This window comes from Cetorhinus maximus, chromosome 4 (assembly GCF_964194155.1).
Source record: "Cetorhinus maximus chromosome 4, sCetMax3.hap1.1, whole genome shotgun sequence".
Classification (NCBI taxonomy): Eukaryota; Metazoa; Chordata; class Chondrichthyes; order Lamniformes; family Cetorhinidae; genus Cetorhinus; species Cetorhinus maximus.
Genome location: NC_135882.1, coordinates 11,371,923 through 11,395,124, shown reverse-complemented (window position 1 = coordinate 11,395,124; position 23,202 = coordinate 11,371,923). Strand labels below are relative to the sequence as shown.

The window sequence follows — 23,202 nt, the reverse complement described above, 5'->3', positions numbered from 1 at the left end:
ACAATTCAATAAGACCGTGGCTGATCTGGTTGTGGTCTCAGCTCCACTTTCCTGTCTGCTCCCCCTCCCCACTCCAGCCCATAACATTTGACTCCCTCGCCTATCAAAAATCTGTCTAATTCTGTCTTCAATAAATTCCACGACCCAGCCTCCACTACTTTCTGGGGAAGAGGATTGCACATGCATGTAGGCCTGCAGGAGGTTGCTAAATAAGGGATGAGAGACAGGCAAGTGGGACTTAGTGAGGAATTAATCGCAAGTGGTGGCGTTTTGGGCTAATTTTATGTGGGGTGAAACTCTGGAGACCAACTACGAGAAAGTTGGAGAAATTGTGCCTGCAAAACAGAAATAAAGCTAAGAATTAAAGTTGTGTAGAGGTCATTTAGTAAGACTCCGGCCTGACAATGGAAGCCAGCTGGACAAGAGCACAGGTCCGAAACAAGGCTACAACACATTCCACATTCGGATCAGGTGCACTCAGATTCACCCGTTAAATGTAAATAAAGTGGTACATGGTTCAACAAGCTGATGGTATGACCACTGCACGTGTTGCCTGCATTATGTCCTACTCACAACCATGTCCCAACCACACGCATGTCCCACCCACATGCATGTCCCGTCCACACACATGTCCTGCCCACATGCCTGTCCCAGAGCTTTTCGTTGACCTCATTATTGCCCCAGTAATCTTCACCAACAAAGCATGTTATCTCCCTTGACCTACAAAGTGACTTTGTTTGGCTTCTCCCATAAAAGACGGGAATCAGTTAGCCATTAGGCACAGGTTTCTTTCCAAATTTTCTATTTTCTGGATGAACAACCAGAAGAAATAGTGCACAAGAAGAGAATAAGGAAATAATATGCAGTTCGACATAAAAGCGGGGCCCCAGGGAGTAACTCCTTGAGAGTCTGCTGAACATGTGCTGCTTCCTACAGTAGCTGCTTTACTTCTGTTAGCAGCTTTTCATCTGCTCTCAGGTCATGGCTTGTTGCTGCTTCTAACTCTGAAACAGGTTTGCGAACACCGCTGCCAATTCTCTCTGTGCAATACCAGAGCACGGCTGAAGCAGTTCAAACACTGGAAAAGTTGTTTCAGTGTGCTAAATGCCTGTCAAATTGAGTTTCCGACCCGTGTGTGTAATTCAATGTCGACTCTTTGCTGCAGGGTGTGGGGTTGTATCATGAACCATATTGTCTTCTCTTCCCTCAAAGTAAAATAATGCAACACCGCCAGCACCATAGAAAGATAACCAACAGAGAGCCACCATCATAAACCCTCGCTTTGCACAAAGCGTTAGACTTAATGGGCAGATGTGCGGGAACATCTGTAGTATAAGGTTTGCCTCGGAGGAAGTGGTCGGTCACTCTGATGGCTACCTGAGCACTTCCAGATCCACAGCTGCTGCCGCATTCTCGGAAACCCTTTCTTACCATCTCACCTGAGCAGGAGCCAGCGCCTGCTCAGAATTAGCTAGTCTGGAGGGCTGTTGCCAAGTCAGTCAATGAACACTGGTGAAAATGAGGGCCTTGGAGTGGAACAGAGGGAGAGTGCCAAAAGGCCTCTCTCGGGGGCCTGTCTTGAAAAGAGCTTTGATTGGGCAACATCGATCTCATGTAGAGAAAGTGGAGAGAGTTTCCACAAATGTGGTGGAGTTGGTAAGGGGGGAGGAGTCCATTACACACATCTGCACGTTTCTGGGAGTTTCTCAAAACTGGCAGAACGCCCTTGAGTAACTGTGATAGGCTGGGAAGGTTCTTCAGCATCAAGATGCCGGAAAGGGCTTCTAAGGACACCAGCAACTATAAGGCTTCAACACATGCCCTGCGAGTGAGCTTACTACCACACTTGCACAAAGCTTTCAAGACATATTTGAGACTATTCAGCCTCTGGTGACACTGACCAGCAGCACCTCTGAACCTGTGCCCTGCACCAGTGACCATCAAAGAGTGAGCACAGATGCTGCAGTCTCAATGCAGAAGGCAATGAACCTTCTTCCTTAAAATGTTCCCTTCCAATGCCTTCGCCACGAGGGAGCTTCAGAGCAGAGCCTGGCACCACTTGTCAGTGCAAGTGCGAGGCTGTTAGCAAGTGGTCCAACAGGGACTGCGGCTCCCCTGCGGCAGGAGTCGCCTCACATCTCCAGAGGGCTAAGGAGAGGACGCCAGCTGCCCATTGCTCAACCTCATCTTACTCAGGAGGAACTTCACAGCAGCAAAAGCTGAGCTAAGCTGGCACGAGCGGTCGCCAAGAGTTAAAAAGCAACTGTAGAAAAGGGCAATGCTGAAGAACCTTCCCAGGCTATCATAGTCTCAAGGGCGTTCTGCCAGGTATGAGAAACTCCCAGAAACGTGCAGATGTGTGCAATGGACTCCTCCCCCTTACCAACGCCACCACATTTGTCCCCATTATCACATCCTTTAGATAATATCACCACCATCAACACCCCTTTGTCCTTTTGTCTATGACATCTTTGGCAGTCTCCTCTTGGCCTCCACCTATCACTGGCCCCCTATCCAGCTCTCCTGTCCCACTCACTTCTACCAGCATATATTTCATCTCATTTCTCTATGTGTTACTTCTGATGAAGGGACATACGGACTCGAAACGTCAACTGTATCCCTCTCCGCAGATGCTGTCAGACCTGCTGAGTTTTTCCAGGTATTTTTGTTTTTGTTGTAGAAAAGGGGCAATGGATTTGGTCGGCACTTTCTGGTAAAAGTTGTTTCTCGCGTGGAGTTCAGAGTTCATTTCTGTGCATACTTTTAACTTTCGGGAGTTGGATGACAGCAGGGGAAATGTAGATTTCTGTCTTATAGAGGATTTTGGCAGAAGCCATGGTAAGTGAAGGACTTTGTGAAGGTATGGCTGGGAAGTAGATATGAAGTGCCTTTATTTGATGGATCAAACTTTATTCCTTGAAAGTTCTGGGTTATCAGCTGCGCTCTGGCAGCTAGTTTTCCTGTTTTACTTCCTTTCCCTGGGTATCCTTCTCATGCTTTGGGGCTGCATAATTAAGACCTTTTTGGTCAGACAACACTGGTGAGTGAGTGTCTTCATACAGGGAAGAAATATCTTTAAGTAAGAGCCTACAACGTAGAATCTTTCATGTCTTCTCCAACCTCCTCTAAAAGCATCCAAATGCAGGTATTCCTATTAGGAATTCTATGTCCAGAGTGTAACTCAGGACTTTGGATAGAACTCAGTCATTCCCAGGAGCAATTTTAGCAGCTTAAGCAGAGATTTAAACCCACCCTTGTAAAACCTTTGCACAAAATGACTGCACCTCAAAGAAAAATTTAACGCAAGCGTAAGTTTTAATCATTGTGGTATAGCACGTAGGCCGGGATTTTCCGTGCCCGCTGGCATTGGGCGTGTTCGGCGACGTGAGCGGACAATATGGCGAGAAGGCCAAAAATCGGTTTCATGACGTCGTGAAACCAGTTTGCGATCGTCCGCTCAGCTCGCCGATGGTGGGCCACGTTTCCCGCCATCAGACATCGGGAACCTCATTGCAATACGTCAGCATATCATTAAAAGGCCATCCCACCGGACTCATCCCACCCCCACTGGATCGTCCGCCCACATCTGTGGGAAAACACGCCAACGTGTTTCACAACAGCATAAAAAAGGCGTGCACTTGGTGGGCTGCACTTCCTCGGGACTTCGAGGTTTGTTTGCCTCCCTTGCTTCGGGCAGCACTTGCAGTCATCAGCGCCAGGCTTCACAGGCAGCACCACTTTTAGGGGGCTCACCGGCAGGTCTCTACCTACCAGGTCAGCCATTTGTGGGCGGCTTTTCAATCGCTGCAGGGCTAGGGCTTGCTTAGGGAAGTGGGGGGGAAGTGGCCTGAGGCAAGGGAAGAGGCTGCAGGACAAGGGCCGTACTGGGGAAGGAGGGTATCCCAGGGTGTGTGTGTGGGACACATGTCGGTCTGTGCAAGTGGCCTCAAGATGGTGAGGGCTGAGGAGGCAGTCTCCAGAGGAGATGAGGCCAGATGGAGATGTGAGGGTGTGTGTGAGAGAGTGAGTGGTGGTGTCCCTTGAGCTGGCAGTGAGTGAGATGCCAGTGAATGTGTGATGGGCTTGTGAGTGTGTGAGTTTAGAGTGATGAGATGGTTGCCTTACCCTGGCAGCACGGATGAAATCATTCATCCTCTATCTGCATTGGATGGCCAACCTCTTCTGTGCAGCATTGGCACTGACCACCCCTGCCATCGCCTACCAAGCCAGAGTGGTAATGTAGCTTCCCCTCCTGCGGCTAGAGCGGGGGTAGGGGACATCACAGTGGGCCTCCACGTCATCCAAAGGGCACTCGAGGGCTGCAGTCTTCTTGCCTTTCAGGGCCATGTCTTCTTTGCTGCAGCCCTGGGCTGGAAGAACTGAGCATGTGGTGCCTGGCTTGATGAAGTGGCGATGTGATGATGTGGCATGTGAATCGGAGCCCGCCCACCATTGAAAGGGCTTGTATCCCGAGAATGCATAATTAATGCGGCGGGTTTGGAACGACACAGCATGAAAAGCCGCCATTGCGGCCGGTGGGTAAAATGTCGTTTCTCCCCCCCCCAACTACTACACTTAGTGCAAATCTAGGACGATTCCGCCCATATGTGTCATATATTCCTATGTGCTGTGGTGTGTTTTTAAACAAAGGAGCCAATTTTAATGGGGCCGGCGGCAGGTGGGAAAAGGTGGTGCCTGTTTTGAGTCCTAGACTTCATTGGAATGATTGTCCTGGTGCAGCTTGCTTGATTCAGGCATCCCAGAGGCTGCCTGTCAGCATAAGTCAGGGGGAGGAGGGCTGAATCGTGATTAAGTCCAGGGTATTAGTGACCCCGGCTATTTCCGTGGGACCTGAAGGAGCCATCCTGTTCCTTCAGGCCCCACAAAAATAATCTGAAAACTTATCTTTGTCGGGTCTCTTCGGCTCCGGCAACAGTGAAACTGGTCAGAGATTGGACAGAGCATGCTCCAACCAGTGGTAAACAGGTAACTGAGATCCTGTGTACACCAGGAAAGCGCAAATTGGGTTTTAGATACGATCTGTCTCCTGAAACAGGTGGGAACTTCACACCTTCAGAGACAGACAATGAGCAATGCCATCATTACCGAGGGAATTAAAGTCTATCAGCACCATTTTGAGGCTGCTACTTCCTGATTAACAAAGATCTTGTCGCATTACAATCAACCCTCAAAGGCTGTGGAAGGTTTTTGAAACTTGACAACTGCAATTAACAAGAGCCTGCAGTTGCTCCAATGTTACACATTACAAAAGGAAGCCCTTTCTGGGTTGCACATAGAATCATAGAATGGCTTCAGCACAAGAGGAGGCCATTCAGCCCATCATGTCCACACGGCTCTCTGCAAGAGCAATTCAGCCATTCCCACTCCCCAATCTTCACAGCAGCATTATCAAATGGCATTTACTCACAAATAGCCTGCAACTTTTAAATGAACAGCAGAGTGCCACAAGGTTGAATGCAAGGGGCCATCGCTGTTTCAAGTGTTTAACAATGATGTGGACCTGGACAAATGTGTACTTCTACTTCTACTGAAACAATACCTATACAAGCGTCAATAAACAACTCTTGGAAGTTTTCAAGGTTGGCAGTTCCAAACTATAAAGAAAGACTCCAATGTGTAAAAATGACTTCAGTTCAATTAATCTTAAATGAAAATGTTGGAACTGAAACTGAAAAATAACAAGTTAAATCTAAAACCATTATAATGTTTTTTTTCCAAACTAATCCTAGTTTGCACACTGTTAAGCCAAGGACATGTCCATTTTCCTTCACACAATCAGGTTTCAAAGGTTCGATGTGCTCTTTTTTCACAGTGGCCCTTTAACATCTTCACTCTTGTATTAAGCTAATATAATTAACATGACTTTTTTTAACACTGATCTTTGAGTCAGTCAAGAACGGGGCACCTTAATCCCCTGGCTTTGAGCTTCCCAACAGATAAAAAGGGAGCCTATTAAATATAATTGCACGTGCCAAAAGGATAACTGAGGTAAAAATAATGAAAGAATGTCTGGGGTTAAGAAACACCTATTGTGAAGTGCAGCCTCTTTTTAAAGTAGTACTCACACGACAGAGAATCGGTATTGATCCTGGTTCACCGGGTATGGGGGCAGCTGTGGAGATCTGTCCTTCTCAACAGGATTCTGACACTTATCTTTGCTATTGAATTCAAACAGATTATGATGAATGGCCTGTAAACAACAAAAAAAAGAGGAACATCAATCTGTCAGAAAACTGTGGAAAAACTACTAACATTTTGAACAAAGAGCAATCATGGGCAAGTTAAAGGGTAAATTTCCACATTCGCAACCAGGTACCTTACCACAAATAAGTACTTGGGGGGAGAAAAACAACCCATTTTTAACAAAAACAGAAAATGCTCGAAAAACTCAACAGGTCTGGCAGCATCTGTGGAGAGAGAAACAGAGTTAACGTTTCGAGTCTGTATGACCCTTCTTCAGAGCTGAAGAGAAGTGGGAATGTGATGAAATTTATACTGTTAAAGAGGGGTGGGGCAGGTGCAGCAATAGGTGAGGACAAAGGAGGGATTGGCAAAGATGTCATGAACTAAAGAACAAAGGGAGTGTCAGTGGTAGTGATTTGTGCTAAAAAAAAGGTGCTGATAATGGCATAAAGGTAAGAAAGCAGAATGTGATGATAGCAGAACAAGGGGAGCATTGTGTGAAAGAACAACATGGAACAAGTGACAGATGGCCCTGTAGGGGAAAGGGTGGGGAGAGGGGGCAATGGTGGGGAAAAAAAGGATAGAAAATGGGATAGGAGGGGGATAAAAAAAAGGGGATAAAACCACAGATAAATGAATGAAAATAGAATAAAAATGGATTTAAAAATAAAAATGAATATAGAAAAAGGGGATTAAAAAAGAGGGTGAGGATGGAGGAGGGAGTTCATGGTCTGAAGTTGTTGAACTCAATGTTGAGCCCAGAAGGCTGTAAAGTGCCTAGTTGGAAGATGAGGTGCTGTTGCTCCAGTCTGCGTTGGGCTTCACTGGAACATTGCAGCAGGCCAAGGACGGACATGTGGGCATCAGAGCAGGGTGGAATGTTGAAATGGCAAGCGAAAGGGAGGTCTGGGTCATGCTTGCGGACAGACCGAAGGTGTTCCACAAAGCGGTCACCCAGTCTGCGTTTGGTCTCCCCAATGTAGAGGAGACCATTTTTAATCTTTGTGGTGTTTTTTTCTTATGAAGGGCCTATTCATGACACCTCATAAAGTAAAATTAAACTGCACGTGTGTACTTTTCATCTTGGTTTAAGGAAGCATTAAAGTTCCAGGTGATTAATGTCCACATAAGTTCTCCTGCTTGTTGACTGAAATGTTAGCGGAATGGATATAAAGACACATGCAATGTAACTAGTCTTCAACGTTCAACTGATGTTAGGAGAAATTAACCCTGAACAAAGGAAGGTCCTTTCACCCTCTCACCACCCTTCAGCTTAATACACTTCCTGACGTGGGCAGAACGCCAAGCAAAACTATAACAGGTATGTGATCATTACAGCATCTTTTTTCAGGCACAGAGACACACAACATCTCTTTAAAAAACAATCAGAACAGAAATAACCTCCTTGTATTAACATTTTATAAGGCATAACTTCAGTTACGTGGATAGGTTGAAGAAGCTGGGATGGTTCTCCTTGGAGAAGAGAAGGTTGAGAGGAGATTTAATAGCGGTATACTAAATCATTAGGTGTCTGGGCAAAGTAGACGGGGACAAATTGTTCCCATTGGTGGAAGGATCGAGAACCAGAGGGCACAGATTTAAGGTCATTGGCAAACAAAGAGGAGACATGAGGAAAAATGTTTTCATACAGGAGTGGTTAAGATCTGGAATGCGCTGCCTGCGAGTGTGGTGGAAGCAAATTCAATCATGGCTTTCAAAAAGGAATTGGATAATTAGGTGAAGAGAAAGGATTTGCAGAGCTATGGGGGAAAGGCAGGGGAGTGAGGCTAGGTGAGTTGCTGTTGCGTAGAAACAGCACGGAATCAATGGGTTGAAAGGCCTCCTCTGTGTTGTGACCATCTATGATTCTATGATAAATTCTGCCTCAACAGAGATTGCGAAAATTGTCTCTTTGTATTACAAAATAATTTCAAGCGATGCAACTGAGCACGAGGAGCTAAATTCTAAAGAAACATATTTCATCAATACAATTGACGAGTGCTATCACATGTCAGGTGAGTAGACACACAGTAAATGCTAAGGGTGTTTATTCTAAATTCAGCTCACGGGGACACACTTCTGGACAAAAATATTAAGTTCATGTCCAAGCATCAGGAGATGCTGAGACTTGGTGATCAAAATGCAAACGACAGTTCAATGGACACATTTCATTGTGTTTCGATGGAATAAGTAATTTTGGTTTTCTTTTTTTGATCTTCTTGCAAACTTTATTTTGAATGTTCCAGAGGAAAAGTTAGCGAGCAAAGAGAAATCTCAGAAAGTATTTCGAGTGCATTTTTGGCAGTCAGATTGTTTAGCCAAAGTGACGAGTTTCCACAAGTAAAATCCAATAAAAATATGGGCATTGCAGTCTGTAAGGTTCAAAAAATGTGACAGTAGCAGGTTAAGATATGCAGGGAGGGATTGCATGGAGCTCCAAGATTTTTAAGGAGAAAATGGCTGATCACTTATCATGGACATGTTGACTAACTATGAAGTGTTAGTTTGTAACTATAAGTTACTAACTATCAAGTGTATTAGCTGCTGCTTCTTTAAGGGGAGTTTACAGTACAAGTTTATTATCATAGCATGACATGTTTCCATAGGACCACATGTTTGTAATGGCAGTTCCCATTAATAATGTGGATATCGGAATTTTTAATGGGAAAAAAAACAAAGTGCATACAGATCTAAGATTTTTAATATGTTACAGATAGGTAGATAGACAGACAGGCGGATGGAAGGATATAAAGTAAAGAGTAGGTTAGATGAATTAATTGTCCTACCCTGGCCATATTATTGTATTATCACGGAAATTATTTTCCTCTTTATTGACCGTCATGTCCCACAGATTTGCCTGTCCTGTGCTATAACCCAAGGGACTGTACTGAAACTAGCTGAAACATTAACCTGTGCTTTTCTCTCAGGTGGTATCAATTGACCAGTTGCATGCTTCAGATTTTCTTCTCTTTTTCATTTGGCCCTTCAAAGGATCATAACGCACCTGACTACCAGGCACAGAGTGCACCTTCCCGCCCGGGCACTCGCTCACTACACCCAGTCCCTGGACTTTCCCATCCCTCCCAAACTGGTCTCTGGCCACCCAAAATAACCCTCAACATCCCTGTGTCTGGTCTTCCTGACTCAAACCTCTAATTGCCTCGCCAGGGAGACCACAGATCAGTTCAGCGTCAAATAGAAGGTGTGGGACATGGATTGTTTGGCTGCTGCTGTTCATGGGATAGGGCATTAAAAGCAGAGAGAAAGAGATGAAGAAGAAGAAAGTGGATATACATGGAGGTGGCATGGAAAATGGCTGAGAGACAACGGCAATTTCAAAGTCAGGACATATAGACACCTCAAGGGAGGGTTGTATGTAGATATCTACAAAGTGAGTGATAGGCACACTGGGCGTGTAATGCAATGGGCCAAAGATAAACTAAATGGGTTGACACCTTTATTAAAACAAGAACACAGGGACCATCCTATAAGCAAGTTAAACATTCATCTGCTAATATTGCCAGCCGTCATTTCTAGCCTATGAAGTTTAAACGATCATTCCGGTTAATTTGCACATTTCTCAAGCTGAGAACACCACCAGGTTTTGGTGTTCTGAACTCAGACTTAGCTGCCGTTGAAGCAGCAGTATCATGAATAACTTTCTCCAGGCTTCAACAAGTACAAGCTGCACAGTTTGTTTTACGAAAGGACTAATTTTGCGAGGCTGCACTCGCAACTAGAGTTTTGCTTGATGCAAGTGTGCATTCCAGAATTGGGTAGGGAAATCGGCATTCCCAAATCACACTAACATATTATTGACCAATGTGAAGTCAGCCAACCTTGCAATATTTACCCCTACAAGCACGAACAGAATCAGAGTTGCCTGGCTTAGTGAGTTGGATTATCAGGGTTGTCTACCTACCATACACAGGCAGACATAGGGCTACTTCTTAATTTAGAGTCTAGTTGTGGGATGCATTAAAAAATAATTCTTGCATTTATGCATGTTCAGCCAAAGAGAAATTTCTATTGAAATAAACAGGAAAAGACATAAAGTCTTGATTTTAACTCAGGTGGGATGGGTATTGGGAAGGGAGGATGTGTGCAGTGCAAGCAACAGGCTCATATGCTGGGAATGAGAGTGTTTAGGCCCTGGGTCTCATTTATATTTGTATGTAACATCCGCACCACACAATGGCCAGGCAGTGATCATCTCCAACAAGACAGAATCTAACCAGCTCCCTTTGACATTGAATGATATTACTATTGCTGAATCCCCCATTATCTACATCCTGGGGGTTACCATTGACCAGGAACTGAGCTGGTCTAGTCATATAAGCACTGTGGCTACAAGAGCAGGTCAGAGGCTGGGAATTCTGTGGCGAGTAACTCACCTCCTGACTCCCCAAAGTCAGTCCCCAATCTACAAGGCACAAGTCAGGGGTGTGATGGAATACTCCCCACTTGCCTGGATGAGTGCAGCTCCAACAACACTCAAGAAGCTCAACATGATCCAGGACAAAGCAGGCCACTTGATTAGCACCCCATCCACCACCTCAAACATTCATTCCCTCCACCACCAATGCACAATGGAAGCAGTGTGTACCATCTACAAGATGTATTGCAGTAACTCACCAAGGCTCTTTCAACAGCACCATCCAAACCCGTGACCACTACCACCCAGAAGGACAAGAGCAGCAGATACATGGGAACGCCACCACCTGCAAGTTTCCCTCCAAGACACACCATCCTGACTTGGAACTATTTTGCTATTTCTTCACTGTCGTTGGGCCAAAATCCTGGAACTCCCTTCCTAACTGCACTGTGGGTGTACCTACACCACATAGACTGCAGCGGTTCAAGAAGGCAACTCATCATCACCTTCTCAAGGGCAATTAGGGATGGGCAATAAATGCTGGCCCAGCCAGCGACGTCCATATCCTGTGAATGAATAAAAAAGATCGGATTCCCTACTGAATCCAACAGGAATCACTGCCTGGACAGACAGCAAACAGAGGCAGGGGTGTTGAGGAACAGGAGGCCACATGCATGGTTCCCAGTGCAAGCTCAGCCTATCAGAGAGCCCAAGGAGGTGAATCCCTGGGCAAGGAAGGTGCAAGGTCTCCTTGTGGGCACCAAAGGAGCTGCTAATCCTCTGGCCCTGCAATGAAACATCATTTTCTTTTGGAACTGGCCGCTGGCCCAGGCAGGTTTGGCCTGGCGGAGATGTCATCACTGCTCCTCTGCTCAGGTCTCAGGTTATGGTGGCCAGTTGGGGTCCAAAGGTGTCATCAAAACCAAATTGGCAAACTTAAAGAGGATCCCGCTGGTGGGAATGGTGGGCATTGTTTACCCAATACAAATTAAAATTGGAGTCAGTCAGATCGGGGGGTTAAAATCAAAGCTCAATCAAAAATACGGTTGAGCTTAGTTGATATATGATTGGAAAGCCTGCCAAAATCCATTGTCTATCAAATATGAGGAATGGGCATTTGCATGTGTTACTGAAACGTACCAGGAACCAAGTGCACTGCACCTCAGGAAGCCTAAAGAAAACAGAAGAGGAGAAACTTGGCAGAAAAAGTGAAAATTGTTTATAAGACCCCCCTCAAGGTGTAGTTTGGATAGCTATTCGTTCTTTTAACATCGAATGCTCTGTCTCCTTTAAGGCAGTGGTGACTTTACATTTGCCAAATTCTAAACCGTTCCTGAAAAATAGTTTCAGGAAACACAGCAACAATAAAGGAGAAATATGGTTCCACTTGAGAGGCTGGGAGGTTAATGACCGACTCTGATTAATTTCAGCGGAGTTTTCTTACAGCTGAGAAGGCGTGTTCTCAACAATAAGGGGTTGGCTGGCATTGCCAATTTCACAAAATGTCACTCGTTTTGGCTCGTCAAACACATCAAATTTAACTTCGAAGACAGCAAATACCTTGAGGTGTGAAATGTATTTTGACAAATCTTAGCTAACGACTGCAGACATGTGCAGTGACACAGCATCAAATATCCAGGACGCCACGCTCACCTTGAAGAACATTCCACTCTCATTGTTCGCTGTTACCAGCCCATCAAATTTCTCCTCACAGTCAGTGTTAATTCCACAGGAATTCTGAGCTGCAGTGTCAAATAAAGAAGCAAAAATACTGTTAAGGCACATTACGTATTATTCTGCTAATACCACATTTTCCAGTGCAGCACAGTCGAATTGTTAACGGCGAGGCAACTTAGAATGGATTTAGGGAGCAGAGTGAAAGGGCATGACATATTTCGAGCAGGTTTTCTCGCTAGCCTTCTCTCTTCCGAGTGCTTGTAGAAAATTTGAGTAAACTGCCATTTACACAATTAGTGCAAGAGCACATTTACAAAACAAGTATTGGTTGCAGCTGGGATGAGAGGGTGAAAAGTGATGGGTAAACTGAAGTGGCTTAAGATGCATAAAGGGGATGAAAGCACAGAAGTGAGATCAGAAGATATGGCAGCTTTAAAGAGGAAAGCGAAGCTGAATAAAGTTCCCGTCAGAGTGAATTGAATGGGCTGAGCGACAACTTTTTGTGGCTTATTTTCTGTTGTCATGAGATTGTCAGCCAAATAGGCACGATAAAGTAAGAAGTCTCTATTCACTGACACCGTGTAGTGGCACCGTGAATGCAGTTGTGAAGATTTCCTCTGTTTGGTGTTCAGCCAGAATCATCAACGCAGATTCTTTACGAAAATATTGATGACTTCACTGGAAATAGCAACCAGAGGAAATTTTCCACTATTGTCCTGTAATATGCTTAGTAGCTGCAAAATCCTCTGGGTAAAAGCCAAGACTCGGAATAATTACATGGGGAGCACTGTATCAATAAAACGCTATCACGTTTTCATTGAGTTTATTTCCGAGATGGTTGTAAATAGAGAAAAAATTGGGCTGTTGCACAGATTTTTTTAATGGTATTTTACAGCATTTGCAAACATGAAATATTTGTGTTTTGAAAGCAATGGAGGAAATGTAGTCCCTAGACATGGAACATGGTGTGTTAATCAACACAAGCGAGCTAAGTGAAGAAATCTCACCATATTTTATTTTCGACACTGGGAGACAATTTTCTCTTCAGGGAAAATCTACTCAGTATATAATGATAACATCAAAATTAATTCTTTATAAATGGGTTTGTGATTTTGTTACAAAGGAATTCTTTCTCCATTATTTTCTACTGTTCTTTATTAACCAGGGGTAGGATACACTCCAAACCAATGAATTGAATAATTAGTTATTCTTCTACAGTTTTATTAAATGTATCTGTTGACCTACAACCTGAAAGGAATTGTTACCAGTAGTATGGATTGCGTCTTCTGGTTCCCACAAGTTAGAAATAACCACAATTTAGATTCAAAAATTTTGGAGCTTCATCAAGTGTATTTCTTTCTACTTTCCATGTGGCTGGTAGACTGATACATTGTCGCTCATCACATGACTGCAGCGCAGGAGTGAACGTGGTACCCCAGGACACATAGTCACATGACAATTAGTTCCTAGCTCTTTATGAATAGTATAACAATAAAATATCCCTCTTTCTCCCAAAAAAATCATCTATATCAATATAACTGTTCCACTCATTAACTTGTCTTTTCTAAACTAAAGAAGATTAATAATCGACTTTTACAAATAAACTGAACCCCTTAAGAGTCTTGTATAGCTTGTTTTCTTTTCTCAGAAAAACATCATTCAACATTATCGCTTAGGTGGTAAGTTGCTGTGTCTCCATCTTACCGATTTGGTATTCCTCACTCAGTGGCGAGTTGGCATGCTGCACAGGCGATGTTGTGCATTTTGCTCCTTATGTTCTAGGGGTCATGCTCGATGTTGCTAATGTGTCAACTTGCTGGTGACGTTATTGATGTTACACTGCTTGGTGACTCTGTCGACATTGTCTTGCTGGTTCATGTGATGTTGCTGTTGTTGTTGATGATGTTTCCTGCTTTTCCAACTCCACCCTAGGTCGAATATAGACTCTGCTCCTTCTCATTTGCTGACTGGCTTCAGTCTCGATACTTCCTCCTAGCCACTTGGAGGAAGTATCTTGCTTGGCAGAGTTGTCTTGTTTTTTAAATTCTTTCACGGGATGTGAGCGTCGCTGGCTAAGCCAACATTTATTGCCCATCCCCAATTGCCCTTGAGAAGGTGGTGGTGAGCTGCCTTCTTGAATCACTGCAGTCCCTGTGGTACAGGTACATCGTCAATGCTGCTAGGAAGGGAGGTCCAGGATTTTGACCCAGCGATGGTGAAGGAACGGCGATATATTTCCAAGTCAGGATGATGTGTGGCTTGGATGGAAGCTTACAGGTGGTGGTGTTCCCATGTGTCTGCTGCCCTTGTCCTTCTAGGTGGTCGAGGTCATGGGTTTGGAAGGTGCTGTTGAAGGACTTTCTTCCATTCAACAGCTCTGCAGGTGATTTTATGTCAGCCTTCAGAGACATAAATCAGAGTGACAATAAGGCAAGGTTTGGGTCTTCTTTTGTCTCTTGGCATTTTGTGAAGGTTCTCTTGAATGTCTGGTCACTTTGGGTAATGGGGTGATGAAGTGATGATGCTGAACCCATACTGTTCAGCAAATTCCTTCAATTCTCTGGAGGTGATTGGGTTCCATTGTCACATATTATTCTTTTAGGAATCCCTTGCTCAGCAAACTAAACTCATACTGCTGAGAAAATTGCTGTAGCTCTCAAATCCTTCACCTTTCAAATAAAAGGGAACTCTGAGTCATAGTCTCCAAGTATGAGATATTCTTGATTGTGCGTGAATAAATCAGCACCCACTGTATGCCATGGTCTGGGTGGTACTTCAGTCAGCTATCATCTCCTCTTTTTGCTGTATATTTCTGTACTTCTGGCATACGCCACATGTAGGTACCACTCTTTTGATGTCTTTGTAGGTATATAACTTATCTGGCTTGGAGCTTACACTTCTCCATTCCCATGCGGCCTCCATGGATCTTCTGCATCGATTTGGATATGATTATTCTGGATCTGGCCAGCATAACACCATCTTCTAATGAGATTTCATCTCTGATGGACTAGTACTGTTTTATTCCTGGCTGGGCTTGCTGGATCTTATCAGGCCATTCTTGGATCACTTGCTGAGAGAACATCTGTAACTCTGCTTCTTTGCTGGTCTCATCTCTAATTTGCCTCTGTTTCAGCGGTGTTATGTTCACTAGGGGATGGATCGTTATACCTAGATCTTTTATCTCATGGTTTACTGAGATAATCTGCAGCTTTTCGCAACTGCTGAACCCCAGGATAGTAGGACCACCTGTTTCAGTGACGTAGAACATTCAGTTAACGTCTTTTCCTTTGTGGGCTCCTCTGATTTGGGTTGTTCCTAGCCCCTGTTAGCATGACATTGCTCGGTTTCAGAGACCCTTCCTTGGGTAGCAATTTTCTCTCAAATTTTCAGGGAATTTAGTATAGTCTGGTCTATTCTGACTGGGATGATATTGCTCTGTGCTATGAATTCTTTAGTTGCTGTTTCACAGCATCAACCCTGCTGCCTTTCCCTTGACTTAAATGAAAGCTTGGGTAATCAGCATCTTCATCTGCCTACTCGTGGCTTCATTTGTTCTGGCAGAGTCTATGGCCTGAAATATTGTGAGCTTGTCCTTTCCAATTAAATCATTTTGTACTTCAGAGTGCGCAGAGCCCCAGATGACTTGATCTATCAACCTTTCATCCGTCTCCTTGAATTTACATCTTCTGACTGCATTTTCCAGTCTTGTTAGAAAATTGTCAACAGGCTCACCTGATTCCTGCCTCAGGCCTTGAAATTTATTTTGGTAAATCCGATGATTTGAATTTGGCTGAAGATGTGTGCTGAATTTTTTGTCTTCACTCAGCTCCCAGCTAGTAAACAAATATAACCCTTTCTCTCCTGTCCACATGAGGATGTAGCTGACACTTTACGTTTCATTAATGTCTTTTAGAAAGATACTGAAGGTCAGTCTGCACTTTTGTTTAAATTGCTGAAATGCCTCTAGTGCATCATCAGCCTCCCAATTCATCATGTGTTGTTGAGCTGTGTGGTGACCATTTTGTTTATGAACAATTCACTCAGTTTTTTGCCCTCTAGCATTAATTTGAGTTGATTTTTCAATCTAATTCAGCAATAAATCCATTTAAAATGTTTTGGATTTTACTTACAGACACCCATTTCCACCATGGTGTCTTTTGGTTCCCATTGTTATAAATTATCACACTTTAAACTCAAAAGTGCTGAAGTTTCATCAAGTGTGTTACTTTCTGCTCTTCATGTTGCTGGTAGATTGATACATTGTTACTCGGCACATGACTGCGGTACATCAGTAAATGTGGCACCCCGGGATATGTATGCACATAACAATTAGTTCCCACCTCTTCTGAATGACATAATATAACAGTTTGATAGGAATGGTACGGTAGTGAATGTTCAAAGCGACCATGCTTTGATCTCATAACAGCTTATGTCCCACCAGTCTCGAGCTTTACAGGAATGGAGCTTAAACTAGGAGATGTTGCATGCCACTTAAAGCATTTTAAAGCAACGTATACTAACAAGCAAAGCAATTACTGCTTCTATGCACAGTTTTGCGTTATATGCATTGTCTTTGCACAGACAGTGTATACGGTGATAAAATCATGGATCTGCACTGCTACAGAAATAACAGGATTTGCTACTTCCTTATTCATGCAGGTAAGTGGGCTTGCAATTTTTACTTCATCCATACAGTACACGCCAAAACCATTCAGTCCTATTGTTGTCATATGCTTTTAAGTAAAAAGTCACTGGACTCATTCCTGGGATGAAGGGCTTACCTTATGTAAAAAAGGTTGAATAGGTTGGGCCTATACCCATTGGAATTTATTAGAATGAGAGGTGACCTGATTGAAACATATAAGATCCTGAGGGAACTTAGTAGGATGAATAGCCGGAGGATGTTTCCTCTTGTGGGGGTCTAAAGCTAGGGGACACCATTTAAAAATAAGAGGTCTCCCTTTTAAGACAGAGATGAGGAAAACATTTTTCCAGTCATTGCTGTGTGGAATTCTCTTCCCCAGAAAGTAGTGGAGGCTGGGTCATTGAATTTATTCAAGGCAGATTTAGACAGGTTTTTGATAGACAAGGGAATCAAGGGTAATGGAAGTAAGACAGGAGAAAGTGGATCTGAGACCACAACCAGATCTTATCAAATGGTGGAACAGGCTCGAAGGGCTGAATGGCTTACTCCTGCCCCTATGTCCCTAGGTCCACATTAGTTTGTGCAGAGAATATATATCAAAGTTTTGGAAACCACAAACTGAATTCTACATGTTTGAATATTTTTTTCCATTTCTTGCATACATTTCTATTTTTCTCAAGCTTTTAAAAAAATAACACATACAATCAGCCCAATTTCTCTTCTTCCCTTTGCCCAATATTCAATAATATTACCCAACTTTGCAACAGTGGCTGGCTGAATTCATTTCAACTCCTACTCTCCAAATACCTTGTAATAATTTGCTAAATAAAACGCAATAACAATAATTTCTCTACTGCAACAACAGTGAGGAGCTACTCAAATTGAAGTTCAATATAATTTGCACCAAGATCTGAATAAAACATATAAGGAAAATCAGTCAAACACTCGCAATTAGAGGAGATGAAAAATCTAAAAAGAAATTAAATTTAGTTGTAATACAACTTCCATTCTTCCTTTGCTAGAAAATTACTACCAAAGTGTTTTTTCTGTAATTTAAATGTTAAGCCACCAGATGTGTGTCTCATGCTTGAAGAGTTGAAGCTTTGCATTATTTAGCATATTAAGACCCACAGAATGTAAAAAAGAATTCTTCATTGCCTGGAGGTTCTAATTAAGTAAACCTTTGCTTGATGCATGTGAAAATTGCAATACAAGAAATTTCTTTTGCAGCCAGTCACAGCAATATAATAAATATGGAAAATTTTAAACCGATGTAATTTTTCTTTTGCTTCGGGATTCAAATATATCTACTATAATCAGCTACTCTGTATAAAGCCGAACAATCAGCCAGACACCTAAAGCACTTAGGTTAACATCCACATACTTTGTGTAATGGTAAATGAATATCACATTTCACACGCAGTATTCACAAACCATAAGTTTAAACTTAGTTATCTGTGGCACTTTTTCGACTTGCCAAAGATCTCAACTTTTGCGTGATGGTGCAACTTTGCTGTGCATTTTCTTCTGTGACACTTTAAGCCTTAAATTAGCAGGCAGCCAGTTAATAAAAAAAAATGAAAGAGAAAGAAAAGTGGAATAAATGGGGCTCTCACAATTAAAAAAAAAGTCTCGGGTGCAGGAAAATGCTGGAAACGCATGGACAGATTTGTGGAGAGGAGAAGGTAGCGTTAAGATATCGGCTCTTTGACCCTTTGTCAGAAGCCTAAGGAATCTAACACTCACTGGGGTGCGAGATTGAACAGGCTGGTGCTCTTTCATTCAGAGAAGAGAAGGCTGAGAGGTGCCTGACAGAGATCTTTAAAATTATCAATGGGTTGAACAAGGTGGCTGTGGAGAGAAAACTAGGGGCCACAGGACAAGATCAAGACTAATAAATCCACAGAGAAATAAGGACAAAATTCTTTACTCAGGGGGTAGTTAGAATCAGGAATTTCCCACCACAAAAAGAGGCTGAGGCAAAGAGCTTAAAGGGGAACTAGACAAGTACATGAGAAGAAAGGAATTAGAAAGATATGCTAAAGAGACACTTGAGTGCAATATAAATACCAGCTGAATGGCCAGTTTCCATTCTGTATATTCTACATAATTCGAGATAATTATCGGCCGCTTAAAAGAAAAGGTTCTCAGTGGGTAAACATAGTGCACTGTGCTTTTATGAGCAGTGCAGGCCAGGTATATCCAAAGACGGGTCTATTGCCTTTGCCATGTTGACTGATCTGTGCTGAGATCTGAGCTAAGCAAAGGAAGGAAAGAAAGGGAATCAGCCAGGATTCCCAGCCCCGAACACTATTCTGTGGCCTCTGCTAGAAAGAGCAATGAGGATGCCTCCATGGGTACATGGCCTGCTAACCCTCACAGCCTAAGCTCACTTGTGACAACTGGCCATTTACATCAAGTACAGCAGGACCATCAACACCCAGCATAGCCCAACATGAGCCAATACCTTAAGGACAGAGGAAGAAATTGTAAAACCATCTTACTAACCACAATTCATGTATCAGATAGAGTGTTGCCCTTGCTTGACAAATGAACACAAACTAAAATAGCAATTTTATCATGAGCAACTGTTTATATCTTGCTGGCAGAATATTTCCACCTGGGTATTATTAATGGGAGTTATTTTTTGCAGCACACAAATATGCAATGGGAATACCTTTGTTGGAAGAACATTTTCACATTTTTTGAGACATTCAGCAAATTGCAAGAGGTTAAACTTATAAACCGTGGATGGCCGACTGTCAGTTTATTCCATGAACGCAGAAGACCTATTAACTCACGGGTAAAGTGCTGCAATTTTCCTCAGCAATGGAATAAAATGCACTTCCTCAACACCACCCCAGTTCCCGGTCTTATTCACATTGCTGTGGGCCGAGTGGAAATTAGAAAATCATTAGCAGTTTTCAATTGCATGCGCAGGGATTTGAGAGCTAGCCAGACACCCATCTGCATCTGATGCATAGTCAAGGATGAGTGAGGGAAAAGAGAAAAAGAAAAAGAGGATCTCTGACTCTCATCAGATCAAGTATGATAAATATTTACAGCTATGAATTGTGTGGAAATATTATGTCAATGAGATGTTAACACTACCACCATAGTCCTGGCTCTCGTTTAATCATTCAGTGTTTACAAGCTGATTTCATTAATAAGGTTTGTTTAAATTCACACTATCTGGATCACTCTTAGGACATCTCTGCTGTGTGCTGGGAATGTCATCACACAATCAGCATGCTGCAAATAACAAGGATCTGCTTCTCATTTGATTTAAGAGATAACAGAGAGCTCTTGTGTGGGTAGTTGCTGTACTACATTGTTTAAAACTGAAGCTATTATTTCTGTTGTAAAGTGTGAGAGATCTTTGACTTATAAACCCCAACAACTCATTTACAAAAATATGTTTTTTTTAAATTTGCAATTCTTAGTCATTCATCTGAACATGGGTTTAGTAGAGACATGCCGACTGCAAATAAACAGTCCTCTAAGGCATGATTATATTCATAGTATTATCACTGTAATGAATACAGGGGAAAACCTTTCAAAAATAATTTTTAATAGAAAGTGTCTTTCAAATCTCTGTCAAATGTATTTATTGTTCCTATAAACAGCAATTGATCCTATTGTGTACATTATTATTAAAAGGACACCTATGACATTGAAACACAGTGCCGTGGAGGTCTAACACACCGAGTCATGGGATAGTACGGTGCAGATTCAAACCTGCAACTTACCCATACCATGACCTGCTGATCTCAACAGGTGCAGTGTGTCTTCCTTGGGAAGTGATGTGCAGATGCCAAGTGTTTCTTCACAGAGGAAGGGCAGAATTGACGCATTAGCACACACATGAAAAAACAATCACGAGGATCAACCTTGGAATAAATCACCGATCTGTCCTCTAAACAGGGATAAGGTGCAAGGACCAAATCTGGATGTGGAAAAATGGGGGGAAAAGAGGAAGGCTTGATGAAAAAAAAATTTTTTGGTGGCGCTTTAGGATTCTAGAATAGAGTCCAGTCATGACTGGTTCTCTCTCTAGTCAGCTGAATAAAAATGGCAAACACAGATTGCTGGAGAAACTAGAATTGTACTTTGGTCCAGACCACAGAGGCATGTTGAAGTCTTCACATTAGAAAGCAGTCATTGTAAGGTGCTATTAGTGCACTTCTAAAAATAAAACTCCATTCTCCTTTCAAATGTATGAGAAAGAGAGACTTGAGTTGCAGCATACTGAAAATGTTAGGATAGAGTCACATTCCAGATTGCAAGAATCACTGTCTATATTGTTAAAGCAACCTCGCTTAAATGATACCATAGGTGTTATTCTGATGCAAGAACTAAAGTCATTAACACAAGATTTCTGACATAACTTACAGTTCCAATTGACTCAATCAAACCCTTGAATAGCCAATTGTTTTGGGGGAAAAAAATAATTATAAGAAGTATTAAGCTGCAATCCCCTTGAATCCCGTTAGTGTGAAATAGTGAAGTATTTGAGAACATTACTATGTTGTAAAGATCAATGTGGTGAGGCAAAAAATTAAATCCTGTTAGCTGAATAAGTTATTTGCTACAAAATTGGATTCACACGTCAGGAATAGTCACTTGCCAAGAATTCACAGTGATGATTAGTGAGAATTTTCTGTCACACGATTTCTTGCCTAATTTTAATTGCAGTGGAAGACTTTCTAAAAATTTAAAACATACGTGCCCTTGTAATAATCTATTTCCCCTAGTTTTATGCAGAGCTGAAATCTTAAATTGTGCAATATGTTTTGCAGAAGCTAATTCTTACTTCAACTGCAAACAACTGACCAAACAAAATATTCCCTTAGTGGGGCTAAAATTATTCTTTGAACTCGAGCAGCTACAGCATGCGCAGACATATAAAAAAAAAACTGCTTTGGATTTTCACTCTTTATTATTAAAAAGTGGTTTTAACTGTGCTTGTTTTAGCCCTATTGATAAAACATGAAGTTGGCAGACTTAGGATAGTCCTCGCATACAGTGTTCTGTCAGCACGTTCATGGCATACATTTCATTTGGCAATACCTTTAAGGTTCAAATTTGCTTTTCCTTTTCCATCCATATGAAAATAATTCCTTGTTGCTGGCTCCTAATAAAATAAGAAGAAGGGGAAAGAGTGCTAATTTAATCGCATTTCATTTTTTGCCCTTTGGAGTCCAAAGGAATGTAGTGATATGTAAGTCAACAAAATAAAATCAGATGTCCAACCTGATGGAAGCACTTTAAGATCTTTACCTCTTTTTCTCTTGCTTTTCCTTTGTGTTTGCTTTGCTCCACTCCCTCCACAACATGAAAACCTTTCTCTGCTTCCTTTACACCAGTGGGAATACTTCCCTTGTGGGTGATAGGATCTCTTTGGGAGGTCAAAGGTTGCCCTGGAGAGGAAGTGACAAGCTGCGAAATGTAAAAGAACAATTTTTTCCACATGTTCCTGTCCTCTGAAAGCAGTATGGGGTTGTCAGCCAACATCATTTTAAAATGGACCAGGTTACAACATAACATGCCTGTCAAAATCAATTTATAATTAGAGTAGCTGTACTTGGTTATAAAGTTTTACCATTCCAGTAGGTTACATCTACATACCACATATATCAGTGAAACGTGCTTGAAGTTAGCTTTGAAAACTTTCAAAGTTGTTTAAACACGAAAATAAATTTTCGTTTTACACGAGGATCAAATTTAACTGCAGGATATAAATCAATCCCGTTACTTCCTTTGGGACACAGGTAAATGAAATAATAATCCTATTCAGTACCTTGTCGCATATATTTGCATCTTATATAGTAGAAGATGTTAGAACAAAAAACTCGGAGAAAGATTGCTGCTGGTGCGCTGCACAGTCACTCAGGAAAAAACAATATTGCTTGCAACGCATCACATAAAAATGTTAAAACAGTGCTTCCCAAACTTCTTCCCCTGTGACCCCATTTTGAAGGTTGAAAGTTGTCATGACCTCAGAGTGAGAGCAGGTGGGGCGTAGAGCTGAGAGCAAAGTGGGGGGGGGGTTGTGAGGTAGAGCTGCCCGAGCAGGGGGGGGAAAGTTATGCGGGGGGTAGAGTGGTGAGAGCGGATGGGATAGACCTATGAAGAGCAGCGGGGGTCAGGGCTGTGAGAGTGGTGTTGGAGTAGAGCTATCAAAGCAGCTGGGCAGGTTGGGGGTGGGGTGAAGGGCAGATAGAGTTGTGAGAGCCAGGGGTGTGAGAGGGGAGGGTGGGCGTGGGTGGAGCTGTGAGAGCAGAGATGTAGGAGTCCGAGA

The 23,202-nt window shown here is 42.6% G+C and overlaps 1 protein-coding gene across 6 annotated transcripts in view; it reads right to left on the bottom strand.

The window, feature by feature from the left end:
* ofcc1 (orofacial cleft 1 candidate 1) overlaps positions 1-23,202 on the bottom strand; it is a 322,374-nt gene that overhangs the window by 172,351 nt on the left and 126,821 nt on the right. For all 6 annotated transcript variants that reach the window (XM_078539931.1, XM_078539933.1, XM_078539934.1 and 3 more), the window contains 4 exons: positions 22,182-22,340; positions 21,972-22,035; positions 12,233-12,321; positions 6,087-6,211 (listed from right to left, as the gene is read on the bottom strand). In XM_078539931.1, coding sequence (XP_078396057.1) covers positions 6,087-6,211; positions 12,233-12,321; positions 21,972-22,035; positions 22,182-22,340 — 437 coding nt within the window. The remainder of the gene's footprint in view (positions 1-6,086; positions 6,212-12,232; positions 12,322-21,971; positions 22,036-22,181; positions 22,341-23,202) is intronic.